This window comes from Papio anubis, chromosome 12 (assembly GCF_008728515.1).
Source record: "Papio anubis isolate 15944 chromosome 12, Panubis1.0, whole genome shotgun sequence".
Lineage (NCBI taxonomy): Eukaryota > Metazoa > Chordata > Mammalia > Primates > Cercopithecidae > Papio > Papio anubis.
Window position 1 is genome coordinate 5,321,276 of NC_044987.1, and position 19,642 is coordinate 5,340,917.

The window sequence follows — 19,642 nt, forward strand, 5'->3', positions numbered from 1 at the left end:
GGGAACCCAGGCAACCCAGAAGAAATGGTCTTTTTCTTTTGTTTAAATTTATTTCTTAAATTTTTATAGAGATGAGATCTAACTATGTTGCCCAGGCTGGTCTCAATCCTGGCTGCAAGCAGTCCTCCCACCTCAGCCTCCCAAAGTATTGAAATTATAGGCACGAGCCACCCTGCCTGGCTGAAATCTTACTCTTCAACTGGGTGGTGGGTAGACACAAATGTTCATTGTATTACTATTCTTTTTATTATACACATATTTTATAAACATTTTCCTTACTTAATATTTAATTTTTAAAAATATTAACAGTAAGATAAAATTAATTTAAATCATAGCCATTCTGGAATAGTTTAAGGTTGTGGATAAAATATTGAACTGTGTCCCTGTCATTAACTTACTTTGCAAATTTGGACACTAATACATTCCCTAGAACTTCAGCTATGTAAAAACGTTACTGCTCCAGGAAAAAAAGAAAAAAAAGGATGTTCTAATCATTCTAGGGATAATTTTAATGGCCTACAAAGAAAGAACTAGGTAAGGAAAATCAAATCAATAATAATGGAAAGAAAATCAGAAAATATTTAAATTAAATATTTAATATTTTTAGAAAGCATTACTGAGGCTCTATCTACTCTGTATCCAGCACCATACTTTTCAAAATAAGAAATTATTGAGCCTGAGCCACATTAGACAACAGAGTTCCCGAAGTGTGGTCAGGACTGGATTGGTCTTCGGTTCCTCCACTCTTTTTGTTGTTGTTGTTGTTTGTAGATACAGGGTTTTCCTCTGTTGCCCAGGCTGGAATGCAGTGATGCAATCATAGCTCACTGCAGCCTTCAACTCCTGGGCTCAAGCAATCCTCTGGTCTCAGCTATTTTGTTTTTTTAAATTTTTATTTTCAGTAGAGACAAGAGCTCTCCATGTTGCCCAGGCTGGTCTCAAATTCCTGGGTTCAAATGATCCTCCTGTCTTGGCCTCTCAAAGTCCTAGGATTACATGCATGAACCACCATATCTAGCCTTCTGTTTCTTTACCTGTCAAATGAGAAGAATAATAGTATCTCCTCATATGACTGTGGTATAATTAAATAAGTTATCTGGGTGCAGTGACTCACACCTGTAATCTCAGCACTTTGGGAGGCTGAGGCAAGTGGATTGCTTGAGGCCAGGAGTTCAAGACCAGCCTGGGCAACATGACAAGACCCTGTCTCTACTAAAATACAAAAAATTAGCTGGACATGGTGGCACGTGTCTGTAATCCCAGCTACTCAGGAGGCTGAGGCACAAGAATTGCTTGAACCCGGGAAGCACAGGCTGCAGTGGGCCAAGATCATGCCACTGCATTCCAGACTGGGCAATACAGCGAGACTCTGTCTCAAAAAATAAGAAGCAACAAAAAAAATGTTAATTCATATAAGGCATTTAGAGCAGTTCCTGGCATATAGTATTATACCAGTGTTTCCTGTTATGTGTGTGTATTGTTGTTGTTATTGTTTTTTCAACATCATTTGTGATTTGGAGTAAGAAAATCAGGTGTCACCTGTACCACACATACTCTTATTGGAGGTGGAATTTTACCTACCAACATCAGTCACCTCCTCTGACATTAGTCGACCCTGCACTTGTGCACACTCCTCTCCATTTTATGGTAAGGGCCAGATCTCAAGGGTTCTTCAGCCTATTGGCTGGTAAGCCTGACAGTGCACAGGAAGTTGCAGCAAATCAGGTTAATTTCACATCTCTCACTCCCCAGTGGGTTTCATTAGCTCAAAGGCTACCTTGGAGACACAAAGCCTCACCCTGACCCAAGAGCCTCCATGTAAATAAAAGAGCAACTAGAGAGTCGGGCTTCGTCCTTCCTGAGAGGTCTGGCAGCTCCTGGCCCTGAAGAGTTGAAAATTCCAAAGGCACATAGTCTCGTGCACTTCCCCAGCAGAGTGGACCACGCTGATTAAGTGCTCCATCTAGCTATGCAAGCCCTTCAGAACAGAGCTGTGGCGATGTGATTGTGTAACTTCTATTACCATTACTATTACTTCTAGGGATGGGCGACAAGTTAAAGTCAATTAAGAAGCGCATAAACTGTCACCCAAATCTCAAACTGAAAGATGCCAGTGATGCTGACACGCCCAGCCTCTCCTCAGGGGCCATCCTCGTATTCCCCCTGGGAAAACCGGTCGGGGCTGCAGCAGCAAAGAGAAAGTCCCAAAAACACTTTATTGAATTCTACCACTTTACTATAAATATTTTTGACCCGTTTCTCAGTGCAGAAAATCCTGTGTTACTTCCAGAAAGGTCTGGAAATTTATCCTTAGAGCCCAGAGCCTGATCTCACTTTAAGAGAGTCCTTGCAAAATTCCCCACTAAACTCCCACTGTCGGGTCTTTCTCATGTCACAGGATGACAACAGAACCCTGGATCAAAGGAGGTATTTTTGTGCCCTGGAATGACATCATAGTTTGTGGATCAGTAAAAACCTTATTTCATAAGTGAGGAGCTTTGCTTCCAACAGTCTAGTTGAAGGGTTGGCAAACCTTTCTTGTAAAGGGTTGACGAGTCAATATTTTAGGCTTTATGGGCCATGCTGTGTCTGTCACAACCTCTCCCTCTGCTGTGACAGCATGAAAGCTGTCACAGACAACACGCAGACTGGTGCATGTGCTGTGTTCCAATAACATTTTTATGTACGGACACCGATCTCTGAATTTCACTTAATTTTCACAGGTCACAAAACGTTTTGCTTTTGATTTCTTTTCCTCCGTTTACAAATGTGAAAACCATCCTTAGCTTGTGGCAGTGGAACAATCTGTAGTGGGCCAGATTTGGCCAATCCCTGGTCTAGCTTTCTCTGGGAACACCGTAATACATGTAATTCCCTGGAGAATGCAGGGAATTCCTCTCCAAAAGCAGCAAATTAATACTCCTTCATCAATCACTGCTCCTCAACATACTGGGGAGGTAGGATGTGTTTTACCAACAGCAGAAACTGAGGTATTGAAATATCACAGAATGAGGCAGTGGAGGGCTCTGGAAGAAAGGTGTTCGACAGGAGTTCTACTTTAAACCCTGCTTCCACGCTGCCTGTACGTCAAGTACACACAATTTCCTGTGTGCCACTGCATGAATACCATTATTGTATGATAATACAATCGTCATGATCTTTTGTGACCCAGGATGATGAAATTTTTGAATGCACCATTAATACATATGATGGTTGGGCTACCTGTGTGGCTGGGCAGGCCATTGCCCAATCAGAAGTCATTGACTGCTGTCAGTTACGAGGAACGCCTCTCAAAACAAGCACGTACTCACAGGGCCATTTCCAAATGAAATCTTCCATTCTCATTTTTCAATTTGTTTTTCTCCTGGAGACAACAAATGCTGAGCAAGCATTTGGATCCCTGTTTCAGTGAACTAACTTGTTTCCCTACCCCTCACTCTCCCTTCCCCATTGGCCAACATTCCTTTTCCACTCCCACCCCATTCCTGCCTACTCCCCTCCTACTGGAACACACACACATGCATTTTGTTTTTCTGAATCCATAGGCTGAACAGAACATTCTCAACAAGATGCCAACGATCCATGTCTCTGACTGAGTCCTATTTCAGCAATTCGGAAAACTCAGACTCTACGGTTCTGAGGACCCTAGGGGACAAAGTCAGCCTTCTCACTCTTCATAAATACATGTCACTCGGTCTCAGTGGTGATGACACATCCACCTGTCTTATCCCACCTGGCCCCCACCCACCACAGAACCTGGATGAGGCCACTAGAGATTGCCTGTCGGAATCATCATTATAAATGGCTGGACAGAGGCACCACCCTGTTCATTGGCGATGCCTTTGCACCATAGAAGGTGAGAACTCCTCATCAAGAGAATTCTTCTCATACTGTGGGGGGGATTCATCAATTAACGTATTTCACCAGCAGATGCTAAACTTCATAAAACACCAGTGATCAGCTGAGAAACACAATTCTAAAAAAATCCATGTGGAACTCTTCCTCAGGCAGTTCCTCCACATGACAGCCATCCATCACCACCACTTAGAAAACATTCAGAAGCTAGCCCTACCAGGAATTTAAAAGCTGTCACACAGGCACTTCATTTGGAACTCACTCTGAATCACAGACCCAATAATATACTAGGAAAGTGATTCGTTGTCAAACTGCCACCTTTTTCCATGCTACCTAATTGGAAAAGAACACCTCAATGGAGTTATTTTCCTCTTTCAGTGCTCGGAAATAAGAAAAAAAGAATAGTTTCATTTTCTTCCAAAAGAAAAGTTATCCCTAACTCTACTCTTGAAAGAAGAAAAGAAATCAAACCTGTTGAGAAATTCTGCCTCTATTCTAGGACAGTTCTCAAGAATCTTACAGCTGCGTGATGAAACATTTCCTAGGGGCAATTAATCCTAGGCAACTCTTGTAAAAAAAAAAAAAAGTAACAAAGGACATCTTGTGATGTTGTGGTGTTTACCTGTTTGTGCCATTCATTCATGAATTTATAAAATTCTGAATTCATATTACAAAACAGAAAGGTGGGAGGAATGAAACATACCTAATTCACGAAGACTTGAACTCAAACAACTCACAGACCACCCAGGTTGCAAGGGGCCTTAGAAGCAGCTGGAGTCGCTGTAACTCCGAAAAATGCCCTGGAGTGAAGTGGAGTTTTTTAAGATTTTAGTTTTTCTTAAGTTTAATTTACCAATAATGGTAATCTTTCCCTAAAGGGTTGTGCTTCAGTGATGAGGTTATTGTTGTAAGATAATTATTTTTAATAGAAGCTATCAATTACTAAGCACTTTGTTGCCACAAACTAGGAGTTTTATATACATTATCTCATTTACTAGGAGTTTTATATACATTATCTCATTTAACCTTCACAACTAACCCTATCATGTGATTATTATTGTCTTCATTTTACAGATGAGGAAATTAAGCGTCATAGAAGTAACTTACCTAAGGTCACACGGCCAATAAAATACTAAGAGCTTTATACACATTATCTCATTAACCTCCACAACTAACACCATTAGGTGATTATTATTATCTTCATTTTACAGATGAGGAAACCGAGTGTCATAGAAGTTAAGTAATTTACCTAAGGTCACACAGGCAATAAAACCCAGGACCGTCTGACTCAAAACCCCAACAGTAGGATCAGTCCACTAAATGGTTTCATACATTTGAGTCATGGGGTGCAAATTACGTCAATCCCATCTTTAAGCTGTTAGCTACATTATAGTGATTACCAAAGTTGACTTTTCATTGTAATCATACAGAAAGCTTTTTAAAAATAGAGATTCCCAGAATCCACCCTAGCTCAGCCAGATACAATGTGAAAAAATAATCTCATTCTTTTAAGTGATGCCAGTCAACAGCCAGACATGTTTTCTCACTGAACCTAATGAGTATTCCATGAAAAATATCCCAAGTGTTAACTCTGAAGGCATTTGGTTGGCTTTAATTGTTCAGCACTTTCTCTCTAGTTGATAATGAATGAATGAGAAGGAATTCCACCCTTGATTCCCCTAGGAAAGCTTTATTCAAAGAATGACAGCTGATGGAAGCACCGTGACCCAGAGTGGTAGCAAATGCTACACAGATACGGACGCAGACCCCAGGGCAGTAAGGTGAGCGGAGAGTCACACAGCCAGACGGCAACAGGTCTGCAATCTTCCAGTCACCTCGCTTCCTCCCAAAACCCCACTGCCTCTTGGAATCCCTCTGGAATCATTCAGAAACCCCAATCACCACAGGAAATAAAGATGAACTGGCACACATTAAATTAGTATAAATATGTGTAAAAGAGTTGACAGGTTCAAAATAAGTTCCAACAGAGCTGACGCATTAATTAGGCCTTGCCATATATATTTTTAGTATCTGTACACACACACACACACACGCACACACACATACATATATAGTATGTTGCCTATATGTAAAGAGACAGACATGTTCTAATTTACACATTCTCATACAAACATATCCCGTATTGGACTCTATATTGAAAGAGACAGTTGCAAGTTCCAGTCTCAGCCCTGCCACTTATTCATGTGACCCCGTTCCCATTTCTTAACCTCCCTGAGATTCACTTTCCCTGCCTGAAAAGCAGTGGTAATAGTAACTATTTCGCTAGAACACATTTATGTACACAAGCACCTAGCGCAGTGCTGGGCGCCATTTATTAATGTTGTTATTCCTATTTAGCAGCTCCCTAAGAAATGAAACATGCTGTTCAGCAGCTGATTGTTCTAACCAGCAAAGGCCCAATCTCCTAGTAGAAAAAAAGGCAAAGAGGCAAGCACTCCAATAGGATGTTCCTTCATGCCTTGCTCTAAACTGATGATTGAAAACATGCTTCCAATAGCCACAACTGTCTAACGTGCTGAGAGCATTAATAAGTTACCATGATATCCAGGGATAACAAAATTAACAACACCTTCCCGAAATAACTCCTCTGGGGTGACTTACCAACTATTTCAGTAAAATTTTTAGTCATGGAAAAGAAAGGTCTTAGATTGGAACCATATTAAAACACCTTCCTCTCTCTCTCTCTTTCAGTGAAACACGTTTAAAATTTACCCTAAATATCCTAAATCCTTGCTTGTCTTTTCCCAAGTAGTCCCAGACAGAGGATTCAAAAGTGGATCTGTCAGATTTGTTGCCAGTGAACAGACTCTCCTGGGTTGCAGGAGGAAGTCCTCCACATTTTTTCTGACTTATGTAGTCCCACGGCAGCTCTTTGGAATATCTTCCTTGATAATGTTTCCTACATTCACAGCCCCAAGCCTGGCTAGTTCATTTTACGAGGAATAAGGTTTCACTGGAGAGTTCCAGGAGGTCGAAAGAGTGAGGCACAAGCAAAGTGTCAGTCTAATTGATCCCAGCCAGACTGTGCGACTACCTGGGTAATATAAAATGCAGAAGGACTTTGTCCTGTAACCCACGAAAGTCTGAACCCTGATAACGAATCTGATAGAGCCACCATCCTTTCCATCACATCCAGCTTGGGCACAGCCCTCGTTCTTAGCACCAAAGAAAGTACAGCAACACTGGCCACAGATCGTGTGGGTGGGATAAGCCCCCTCCGGAGCTTTAATTTGTTTCTTTGTCTACGTATTTATTTAGGCAGACAGGAGCGCTTGCAGGAGGGGAAATGCTTTGGCAAATTCTTCATTGTACAAACTGTTTCCTCCACACTAGTACTTTCTCTTTGGAAGGACACAGAAAGATAGAGCTCCCAAAAGGCCACATTTTTGCCAAAATGTCTAAAAGCAACATTTCTAAATTGGGACTATTTTGCAGAGAACAGAAAAATGTCTTTGGTGTTGGGATGAATAAAGCTTCTGCCACTACGGTTGTCATTAGAGAGTGAAATGTGGTCCAGGTTAACTCCTCCAAACAACAGGACGACCACTGATTACTGGTAACAGACATCTCTGTGAGATCACCATGGTAACATTCATCCCTTCTAACAGTCCCCAATACCACATATTGAACAAAGTTTTAAAATCAAATCATGATTATGGACTATAAAGAGAACTTGGACAGATAATATGCCAACATCAACTTTATTCTTACCTGCTAAGAAGCTACGTGTTAACATTTTTAGATGATTTGGTTCAATCACAGCTGTCCTTAGATAATTTCTGTAAATGAAACTGTCAATAACAGAGGACCACTGGTGAAATGCTAAGGTGAAATTTGTTGATATTGCCATATCAACAAATACTCATAAAAGCAAGGTGCAGTCAGAGGCAGTTTATAATGATTTTAAACATCATTAAGAAGAAGCAGAAAAACCCTGACAACTCTCTCTTGCACAATTGGGGGACCAAATACTCTATTAGTCATCCTTCAAGAGCATGTACCCAACTCAGAGACTATTTATTATATGCCAGAGCATTACCAGGGAAACAGCAGTTATCTTGGTGATAAAAAATACCCTCAACCAGCCAGGCAAGGTTAGTAAGATTCAAAAGCCACTTTCAGAAGCCACAGTGGTTGCTTCAGTGTGAGTTGTACATATGCTTAGTTATAAAGTGTTCTCAGTTTCCCACTGTGAGACTATGTACAACAAGCTCTGTATTTAAAAGCTACTGTTTCAGGATAGAAAAGCTGTTAAGAAAAAGATCAAAAGTTCCACAAGATTAAGAGTTCTGTGGACATGTGTGGTCTCTTGTGCTACCACTTTTCAATGTTTATGTTATGAAAAATTTCAGATGTATAGAAAAGTACAAAGAATAATGTCAGTAACTTCTATGTAGCCATAACCCAAGTTTCATCACATCGTAATACTTAGCCATATTTGCACTAGGCCTTTTTGTCTTAATAAATAAATAAATTACATAGGAAAATAAAAACCTGTGGTTAGCACTCCCCACTCCCATGCCCCTGCCTCTCTAAACAATATGTAGCATTAGTTTGTGCCTTTTCAACCATTTATATAAATGGGATCAGACAGTGTGTATCAATCTACAACTTTTTTTTTCTCAATGTTGTATTCCTAAAATGTATCCATATTAATACAAGTGTATCTGGTTCATTTATTTTAATTGCTGCATAGAATTTCATTGCATGGATATAGCATATATTATTTTGACTTTTTCCTTCTGAAAGGACAGCTAAATTGTTTTCTATTTTTTACTAACATAACACACAGATGAACATTTTTACAGGTATCCTTTTGCACTCATACACTGGTTTCTCCAGGCACATACCCAGAAGTGGAACTGCTGAGCTCTAGGGTATGTGCGTCTGCAGCTTTGCCAGGTGTTGCCAAACTGCCCTCCAAAGTAACTGTACCACACAACACTCCGCCGAAGTGGGAAGGATGTCTGTTGCTCCATCTCCTTGTCATCAACCGATATTGTCCTTTCATTTTGGCCTACCCGGTGAGGGTGAAATGGTATCTCATATTAATTCGGGTGTTCCCATTCATCAGCAAGGTTGAGCATCCTTCTACATTTACTGGGCATTGAGATCGTCCTTTCTATGAATTGCCTGATCGTAGCCTTTGCCCATTTTTCTTGTTGCTTCATAAGAGCTCTCTTTATATCTTGTGACTTTAGCTTCTAGGGTTCTACCATTACCAAAGGAGATGATAAACCTATTTCATAGGGATATTTCGAAGCTGATCAAAAAGCACTGAGTCTAGTGCCTATTACATGTTAAGTAATTTCTAAAAAGTCACTATTACTATTATTGCCATGCCTATGAATATGGTTTAGGGTATAAAGTATTTCTAGCATTTCTCTCAAGTTTATGGCTCCCTTTGGATAAGTACTGTAAGACTCAGAAAAAGGAGTCTCAGCAACTCTTCTTGCCCATGATATTTCCTCAAGATAAGAAGATACAATACCAGCATTCCATTGTCTATAACTTACCATTAAGGAAATGTGCAAAGTCAGCTCCCCTAGATATTGGTTAAACTAAGCATGGAAGTTACACTTCCTTCAATCCACACGAGACTGGGACCTCTCTTGAGAAAAGCCCCTCATCCTGACTTTCAGGGATGGTTAATTCACCAGATGAAAAGGACTCTGGGAAAGAAAGAGGTGGGCAGTGGAGGCTGGCAGGTTATCAATATCAGGGACTTGCCAGTACCAGGTATTTCCCAGGACAGAAATATAGCCACCATTTCATGAAATTTCATCAGGCCCAAGACTACTCCATTTCTCCACATGGTAAGTAATCCTCGAATAAGAAAAACCAAGGCTAATCATCATATCACTTACCAAATGCATACGTTGGGTCTTTTTAAAAAAATGATCAGAAGTGCACTGACATCACCTAGGCAGTAGCCAATCCTATTCAATGCACATTGTGAAAATACTCATCTGGCGGGCCGTGGTGGCTCACACCTGTAATCCCAGCACTTTGGGAGGCCAAGGCGGGTGGATCACAAGGTTGGGAATTTGAGACCAACCTGGCCAACATGGTGAAACTCCATCTCTACTAAAAACACCAAAATTAGCCGGGTGTGGTGGCAGACGTCTGTAATCCCAGCTACTCGGTAGGCTGAGGCAGGAGAATCACTTGAACCCAGGAGGCGGAGCTTGCAGTGAGCCAAGATTGTGCCACTGCATTCCAGCCTGGGTGACAGAGCAAGACTCTGTCTCAAAGTAAAAAGAAAAAAAAAAAAAAAAAAACAGAAAATACTCATCTTTCCTCAATATCCAGAAGAATATGTTCCTAAGGATATGTTGGTAAGCTGGAAAGATGCGATAAAAAGGAATCCTGCAAGCGTGTCTGCTTGTACACGGAACGTAGTTAATTTGGTGCTGAGATCCTCCCAGCCTGGCTTCTCTTCAGTCGTCTTTTGACCTGTGCATGGAGGAAGGCTGTGTCATCTGTGTGCACTCTGCCAGGAGGAGGCCTACAGAGCTGCCCTCCAGACCTCTCAAGTAGTCCTGAAATCAGCTTCAACTGGTGACTGGCAGGGGCCCTGTTCAGATGTACCTGAACATCACCTAATATTCAGAATTCTCTCCCTCTGTATTCAATTTCAACTGGCGCTCTCCTTAGTGACTAGGAACAGAGGCCCTCTCTTCTCTCTTCTTCAGAGCAGTCATATGTAAGATTCAACTCGAGCCCAAATATAATTAGACCATCTTCTGATATCTATCTAGGTGCATGGCTTTCTTCCTTAAATGTGTGCCAAGTTTCCACTTTCAAGAAGTTAAATTGCCATATAAAAATGCCCTGGTGATGATGAGTAATTAGACACGGTAATGGAAAATTAACTGTGTTTTTATTTAGAGCATTTATTTTAACAAGACTTTTCTTCTTCTAACTGTTATTAAGCTGTAATAAAAATAAATTAAATCCTGAGGGTTTGCAAAGGTTTTCTGGTTAAAAAACAAACAAACCAAACACCTCTTTTCCTGGAGAGTATTTGTTAATGCCACCAAGTTTGTACAAAGTCTGAATCCCGTTACTAATAAATCCTAATGCGAATTCTGATTTTGTCGTCTGTGCTGTGGACAGAAAACTACCATTCAGTCCTCTCAGGCAGGTAAAATGGAGGCAGGCACCGACAGGCAGGCCCCGTGTGCTTCTCCACGTGTGCAGTTTTTACGCGAATGCCCTCAATCCTTCTCTTCTTCTTCTTGTCATGCTGCTTCCAAGAGAACGTGCCACCTGCAGCACAGTGGTCTTTTGCCCGTCCTTTGAGCACCTGTGGGCTTTAGCAAGTTCTCAGGTAAAAGGTGGCTAACCCAGTTGTGAGTGCATCCCTAGAGCCACACTAGAAACACCAGTTCCACAAGACTAGAGTGTAAAACTGAACTGCATCCCCAACAGAAGATGCAAAATGAGGCTTCAGTCTATGCATCCCATCTGAGTCCTTGCAGTCCTCTAACCACATTCCACCTAAGAGCTTGTCAATGGGCTTAGCCATAGACCCACCAACTCTAGTCCACTAACAACAGTCGTGGGCAGGACATGTGGCAAGGAGGACCCTCAGGCTCCACGGCATGCACATTCACAAGCTCAGAACAAATGAAGAGGCCTCGGCCGGGAGCAGTGGCTCACGCCTGTAATTCCAGCACTTCAGGTCAAGGCAGGCAGATCACCTGAGGTCAGGAGTTCGAGACCAGTCTGTCCAACACGGTGAAACCCCATCTCTACTAAAAATATAAAAATTAGCCAGGCATGGTGGCACGCACCTGTAGTCCCAGCTACTAGGGAGGCTGAGGTGGGAGGATCGCTTGAACCTGGGAGGCAGAGGTTGCAGTGAGCCAGCATCGCCCCACTGCACTCCAGCCTGGGCAACAGACCAAGATCCTGTCTCAAAAAAAAAAACAAAAACAAAAACAAATGAAGAGGCCTCAGCCCATGTGACGTACCTACCTTTGCATCTCTGTTGCTCCTCCTACCTGACCTCAAAACAAAGTGCAAATAACACCGAAAACTGCTTCTGGTTTAATATTTACTCAGCCTTCCAGAGTGAAGGCTAAATGCTGCGCAGAGCTTAGGCTCTGGATCTCAACCCTGAAGAGGCCCCAGCACATGTCTAAGTAGAATCGACTTTAGCCATTTAGTATCCATGGAGTGACAGAATTTCACAGGCCACCTTTGTGTTGCCTGTAGAGCCCTTCGGAGGAACACTGTGCTATGACCCTGAATCTGCGCAGCCTCAAGAATTTCAAAGAAACCCACTCTTGCTTTCCTTCTTCCCTTCTTTTTTTCCTTTTAATCTCTCTTTATAATTGAAATAATCCTTTGCAATCCTTACTCCTTTTCATATAAATTTTTGGGATATGTTACATTTAATCTTTTCACTCTGATTTCTAGAGTATGCTAAAACTAACAACTTTATACTATCCACGTTTCTATCACAAATTCAGTCTTGGATACAGAAATACAACCAGCAAAAAACAAACATATCTGTAGGAAATCAGCCTAATAATAGAGTTCCATTTGAGTTGTATTTAGCAAAGTTGATTTGACAATTTTACTGGTGATAACACCCTGTAGGTTCAAAGAGAAAATTCCACATAGTAAGCAAAAGTATTAAATGTTCCCATATCCCAATTCCATATTTCAAATGTTCCCATATCCCAACTGCCTCTCACATACACTATGAAAAAAAACAAACAACAAACAAAAACAAAACAAATAAAAAACAAAGAAGGGTTAAGCAATGGTTCTACAAGTAGTTGAGAGGAATTTTTTTAAACACCCTAACTGCTAGTCAACAGTTAGATTAAGTTTCAAAACAATGTACTCAATGACAATGCCATCACCAAGCAAATACAACTATTTGTTGAATGAAATTATTGAATTAAATGATAGTGAAGAGTGGACATTTGGAGGGGCATTTCAACCCATGAACAAAATTTCTAATCATTTTCTCCTTTGCTACGAGAAAAATCAGAGCCAGAGAAGACACTACTAATGAACTATTCATGAGTTAAAACTGACTTCACAGCCAGGCACGATGGCTCACGCCTATAATCCCAGCACTTTGGGAGGCTGAGGCGGGTGGATCACCAGGTTAGGAGTACGAGACCATCCTGGTCAACATGGTGAAACCTTGTCTTTACTAAAAACACAGCCTATAATCCCAGCTACTCGGGAGGCTTAGGCAGGAGAATCATTTGAATCCAGGAGGCAGAGGTTGCAGTGAGCCGAGATCGCACTATTGAAAGAAAGAAAAAAAAAAGCAACAACTGACTCCTAAGGAATCCCTTGGCATCTCTAACAAAAGAGTTATAAAACTTAAAGAGTGGTGAGATAACAGCTAAGGATCCCAAAAGAGCTCAGCTCCAAATATATTGTGACCATGGATGAGTCCCGGACCCAGTGTATCCCTCTATTTATTCACCCCTCCAATGGGAACAGGATAATCAGTTATGAGTAATTGCTAATAAAAGCCTATGTGCCTCTGGCAGAAATACAAATGCTTGTTGATAATGATCATTTTTCCCAGACCCTGGTTTATGTTTCTCCATTAACATTCCAGTGTCCAACTCTCAGGTTCCCAAGATCCTACGGGTTTGGGTCTCTGACTAAAAAAGACCAAGCTGAGATTGGGAGAGTCACCAGAGCCAAAGCACTAGCCAGCTCCCGAACTCCCAAACGAGACATTACACATGCCTGCACTGCATTTAATTTTTTGCTGGGATGATACCCAATGTTTGTGATAAAAATGCACCCAAGGACACTACCCCAAAGAACTTGCTTCTCTTGGATCCACCAAAGGATAAAATGTTCTCAATGCCACCTCCTAAAAGATAAACACCCTTCCCCAAATGTCCCTTCTAATTGGCTGATTGACTGTCCCCTGGGTGTGACTGCACAGGTTAGTCCTGGGTGTGTAACCAAGTTGGAAAAGTCTTCCTGATTTCTGAGTACTATGACAAGGAGGAGAGTGGCATACAGTGGACTGAATTGATACCGAAGCACTGACGTGACCCTGGCACTTTGCAAAAACTACCTTCTGCTTGGGGATGTTGATCTGTGATTTTATGAGCCCCTCCAGCTCTGTAGGTCTAACCACCAAAGATCAGAGAGAAGGAGAAAGGAATTCGATTATAGTTAGTGGAATAATTAAAAGTCTCATCCTGTTCTCAGGTTGTAAAATGTCCAAGTATCTACACTCACCTCCCCACAAATGTGCATGTGCAAATGTAAGGTAATTCTAGGTTCTAAGTACATAAATTGTAATAAAAGTAATTAGTACCATAGGTTCATTTATCAGTATCTTCATGTGAAAACCCTTAGGCTAAATTGTAACAATCCTTATTTTTATGAAGCAAGTTATCCATTTTTTCTCAACACGCCTCACATTTAGACACTGCCTGATTCTAAAGATCAGACAGAAAGCAGAGCCTTCGAACATGACCACGCCGATGCTTCCGCAAAGCATTCGGCCCTAAGAAACCAGCTTTCTTCAAGTGGGCTTTTCCACCAAGAAACATTAATCACAACCAGAAAAAGAAAATAAAGCATCCTAAAGTTAAGCATATTTATGACATCCTGAAACGCACCTCTTTTTTGGCCTTTGTAATGACAGTCAGTGCTCTGAAGTTTGGGAGCTCATTGCTGATTTCTAAATGGCAATACACTTCCCTCTGAACAGGGATTACTGCTTATACAGATTTAAAAATAAAACCAACTTGTTACATACTAACTTAATTCTAAACATATTCCACCCCTCACCAATGGCCTGCATGACAACTGTTGTCAAATGGAGGCATTCTTTTGGGCTTAGCTGTTTACATTTTAGTTTAAATGTAACGATAAACCTTTCTGCGGCAGGGCTTACAGGGCAAGGATTCCCTTTTGCAGTATCTATTAGGGTGATTGACGAGACATACTAGGAAACCGAAAGAAATTTAGAGACAGCTTTCTAGGACTAAAATTATTGTGTTTATAATAAGAAAGGGCCTGTCAAACAATAATTTTTGGAAGGTGAAGATTCCATCAAGGCTAGAGTGTCTAACAACAAAATCCTGTCAGTTTGCCTGAATACACGCCATTCCGCCTGATATTTGGTATCATAAACTGACCTTTAGGTTGCTAAATCTACACAGCATGAACTGTTTCCTTATGCACTGTTTTTTTTTTTTTTCCAATGCTGTAGTTTTCTTTCCATCCCAATTTTATGTACTTATTGTACATGCTGGTAAGTTTTTAATTTTGAGGACTTTTTTTCTCTTAGTTTTCATTATTTTACCTGACACAGTTCACTTCTGTTACACTTACTTAAATCTTAAACCACCAAATGAAAGGCTGAGAAAGTTCAATAACATTAATTCCAATGTATGCCTTTCACTTGAACTTCTTATGCATTTTGCTTCCACCACAAGTGCTAAACATTTTGTTCTATCTAGCAAAAAAGAAAAAAGAAAAAAAAAAAGGAAAAGAAAAGAAAAAAATTACAGTTTCCATCGGGATGCCAGCAACTTATTGTTGTTTTTTTCAATTAATAAGAAAAAAGGTTACATTCATCTAATCAAAGATTTTTATCCTGACCTTAACTGAAGAAAAAAGAAAAAATGCTTTGAAAGTATGGTATTTGCAAAAGCCCTGAGAAGTCACTAATGGGATTCCCATGATCTAATACATGCAAGGCTTTAACTGTAACTGTAAACCCAATGAAGGCTTATGATTTGAAAGTATGAACTATTGTAGCCAGTTTTTATGGGTTTAATTCCACCAGCAAATCCCAGTTTCTATATTTTAATTCTCAACTAGAGCAAAATCACGACACATTTTCAACTAACAACCTGAAAGAAGCAAGCACTGGAATAATGGGGCCAGAAAACCACTGCCAACAACCACCCTCTGCCACGAACCATCAGTGAACTTCGAAAAGCACAAGACTGAGCAATACTTAAGTCTGTGACATATGTGCATTTCACTTATAACACTCACAAAACTACATATGAATCATTTTATTTTCCTCTGATTTAATTCCCACACAAGGTTCAATAAAACACAGCACTTACTCAGCCACCTCTGACTGAATGACTATTCTCTGCAGCTATTTATTACTCCTCTTCTGCCATGTTTTCTTCTATGATCCAACTCTGTGACTCCTATAAGCCAGGAAAAGCTGCCTTCAAGTCAACGCAGAGCACAAAGTCACTGAAAATTCTGTCGGCACTAGGCTCTACCTAGGTGCTTAGAAGTTGTTCTGTTTTGTCCTGGGAATGTCCCATAAGCAATGTTAATGACTGAAACAGATCCTCTTTTTTTCCTCAAAGGGAATTGAATTATTATAGCAAAGGATGATTTGTGCTCAAAACAATATTCAACCTATCACCCCTATTCAGTATACATGTGTCCAAGGGTCCACAACCACCTACACACAAATGTAAAAATATCAATTCTCAGGAGATCTATCTTGTTTCTAAAATTTCTTATTTGTTCCTTGTTTCATATATTTCTTGGTTTTAAAAATTCAGTATTACAAGGCTTGTTATGGGATATCAGGCCTAATTCTACCTTCCAGAAAAATAACTTTAAAAAGGCATAACTGAATACAGTATACATTTTACAACCAAATACATGTAGGAACAATTTGGTTTTAAAAGAACTACACTGAATGTATTTATCATATGTTTACTGATTGTCATATAGGGACTATCAATGGAACCAAGAGAAAACACAGGATTCCACGCATTGAGCATTAACAACTGAACGTTCCAAAAAATATCTTCCCAAACTGCTGGCCCTTCATTTTTTCATTGTAAGTGTAATTTAATTTATCTCATGCCTCTCATGCAACTAACATAACCTCAAAGGTTCTTTTGGTTTGGAAGTACTTTACGTTCACCTTTAATGAAAAGCACACTTAATAACTTTTTTCTGATAAACAGTGCTCCTACTTCTTTTTCGTTTTATTATACCCACGTTCCATAACCTAAATCCTAACAATGCCAAGATACTTTGAAACTTGGAGCTTCTCTTAATGCATTCAAAGTTTTAGAAATACATTGGCTTTATTTTCGATAGAAACTCTACTACGTTTTCAATATATGTATTAAGTTCTCTTTATCCTTTCTATTGGTCTTAGCTCCTGTGAAGAGAGAAAAACAGTTCTGAGTAATGTTTTCACTGTTATCATTGTTGGTTTTGGTCACTTAAGACAAACGAGGGTGACCTTTTCGGCTTGTGCCACAAAGGCAACGTACTCCAGAACTACTTTCCCAGACGGCGATCATTTTAAGCAAAGCTCAGTGAATTCGGGATTTTGTTGAGAACCTCAGGATATTGATTTACTTGTAAAATTCACAGAGGAGACTGTAAGAGGTTGGACAAGTTAACTCAAGGTGAGATGCAAGGCCGCCAAGCTCAAGTTTGAAATTCACACCACCACTTCCTGAAACAATGATTTAGGCGCTGAACCTGGTCTAGTGTTTTAACTTTCAGCATGGAACGAGGAAGCGTTCTCCTCCGAGCAGGACAATCAGGCGTTGCGCGAGCAGCCCTCTCCTAAGGCCCCGGCGCCTTTATTTTATTTCCACTCGTGCGATCCACACGTTGCGTGGCCCTTCCCGGCCGCGTTGCAGATGCCTTTGCAATGCCCACTGTTTACTGAGGTGCAGGAAAAGAATCCCTTAACTTAACCCTTGTTCTCGACCTCGGGTTGCAAAGCACAGGCGACCCACACGGACGTGAAAGCTACCGAACCCCACTTACCCCCTAGCGGAGCGTCTTACCCGTACAGGAATGCAGGGGCTTGGGTCGCACGACCAGCGACGGGCACACGGAGTAGAGGGAAAGTTTCTCAAAGTAGTCGCAGGTCTCCTTGGAGAGGATCTCGTCGATCATGAAAGTCTTGTAGCGCCGCCTGGCTGCTTTGAGCTGGCCGGGCGAGCTCAGCCTCAGCTCGGCGTGGCAGTGCATGGTGAGCCGGGACGAACGTCCGCCGGCCCGAGCGCTGCTGCGAGTGCCCGGCCGGCCGGGGCCGCTGGGCTGGCGCGACGGCGGGGCCTCGGCCCCGCTCCCGGCAGCCGGGGAGGCGGCGGGGCTCGGGTGGCGCGCGGAGGAGAGCGGGTAGCGGGCGCGTCTGCAGCGCGTTTAGACCCACCCGCAGATCAGCATCTTCGCTAAGCCTTTTTGGGACAACGCAGCTGTCAATCAGCGCGAGCTTCCTGCAGGGCCGGGTGCGGAGTGTGTGCAGAGGGGCGTCCGCGCCCACCCCGCCCCCGCCCGCCCGTGCCACTCCGGCGCCGACCTGCTCGCCTAGTGCCCGGCGGCTCTCACTCGCTGCCTCCAGCTCTGGTGTCTCGCGCTCCTCTGCCTGCCTCTCTATTTTAAGACACTCGCTTTGGCTCTCCTCCCCCTCCCCGCCGGGACGCGCTCCAGGTGTGTGTGCAGGAGTGTGTGCGCGGTGCGGGGAGCGCGCGCCGCGGCCAAGGCCCCAGCCGGTAGCTCCGAGGGGCAGTGTCCCCCGTGCTCACCTTAGTGCCTGTCCTGCCACCCGCCGGCCTGGCTCCCAATGCCCGCAACCCAGCGGGAGGGCACGTTCACTTCTCTTACTACAAAGAAGTCTAGTCCTCACTAGGTTCCCGGGACTTCGGGCCACAGCGCCAGTGCCCCCGGAGACCCACCGTGCTTTTCTCCTTCCCCGTGTGGACGGTTTCCCGAAGACCGCGGCTTCCCAAGCCCTCCACTCGCAGCCTCGCAGCTAGCGCTGAGCCTGCGCGCTCGAAGCGTAGGACTTTTGCGCTGAAGTTGCAAACTTGACTGACCCAAGATCCCAAACCAATGACCCTGGTCCCGTCCGTTACCCTAATAAGAAACTGAGAAGGAAAAAAAAAAAAGATAAGAAAAGAAAAATTAATAAAAGTGTGAGTTATCGCCGGGCGCGGTGGCTCACGCCTGTAATCCCAACATTTGGGAGGCTGAGGTGAGACGATAGCTTGAGGCCAGAGGTTCGAGACCAGCCTGGTCAATATAGGGAGACCCTGTCTCTACAAAAGAAAAATTAAAAACAATCAGGCATGGGGGTGCACGCCTGTAGTCCCAGCTACTGGAGAGGTTGAAGCAAGAGGAAACCTGTAGTCCCAGCTACTGGAGAGGTTTAGGCAGGAGAAAATCTTGAGCCCAGGAGTTCGCGGCTGCAGTGAACCAGGATCGCGTCACTGCACTCCAGCCTGGGCGACAAGAGCGAGATTCTGACTTTTTAAAAGTGTGCGTTTAAAAAAAAAAAAAAAAAAACACTGTTTATAAAAACATTTTTTCCTCATTGGAAAGGGCCAGAGCTGCACGATTCTAGGGAGCAGGCGGGCACTGGGGTAGTCTGTCCCATTCAGGCTTCTCCCAGCGCCCCAGCCTTCCGGCAAAGCGGCTTTCAATCTCCGGATCCCTCGCGATACGACCGGGTTAGAGAGTCGCGAAGACAGGTGTTTATTGGGTGATTTGCCTTTTTCTTTCCAGTCTCCTAGTCTTAGGGTCTGCTCCAATCAAGGTCTGTACGGACTTTAGTTGTTCATTGGAATTACTGCGTAAAGGGGATCCCACCGAGCCTCCGCGCCCGGGAAGCCTCCGGCAGCCTGAGTCGCGCCCGGTGTTAGGCGGGAACAGCCCAGTGCACACCTGTTTCCACGACTTTATGTTGGAATGAGTGGGTGCGGGGTTGGAAGGAAAACGCACGACAGGGACACTGAGAAGTATA

The 19,642-nt window shown here is 42.6% G+C and overlaps 1 protein-coding gene across 1 annotated transcript in view; it reads right to left on the bottom strand.

Annotated features, from left to right (window-relative positions):
- Nucleotides 1-18,154, bottom strand: part of BARX2 (BARX homeobox 2) — a 74,814-nt gene extending 56,660 nt beyond the window's left edge. The window contains exon 1 of the mRNA XM_003910953.3: nt 17,682-18,154. Coding sequence (XP_003911002.1) covers nt 17,682-17,868 — 187 coding nt within the window. The 5' untranslated portion in view covers nt 17,869-18,154. The remainder of the gene's footprint in view (nt 1-17,681) is intronic.
- Nucleotides 18,155-19,642: the final 1,488 nt, after the last annotated feature.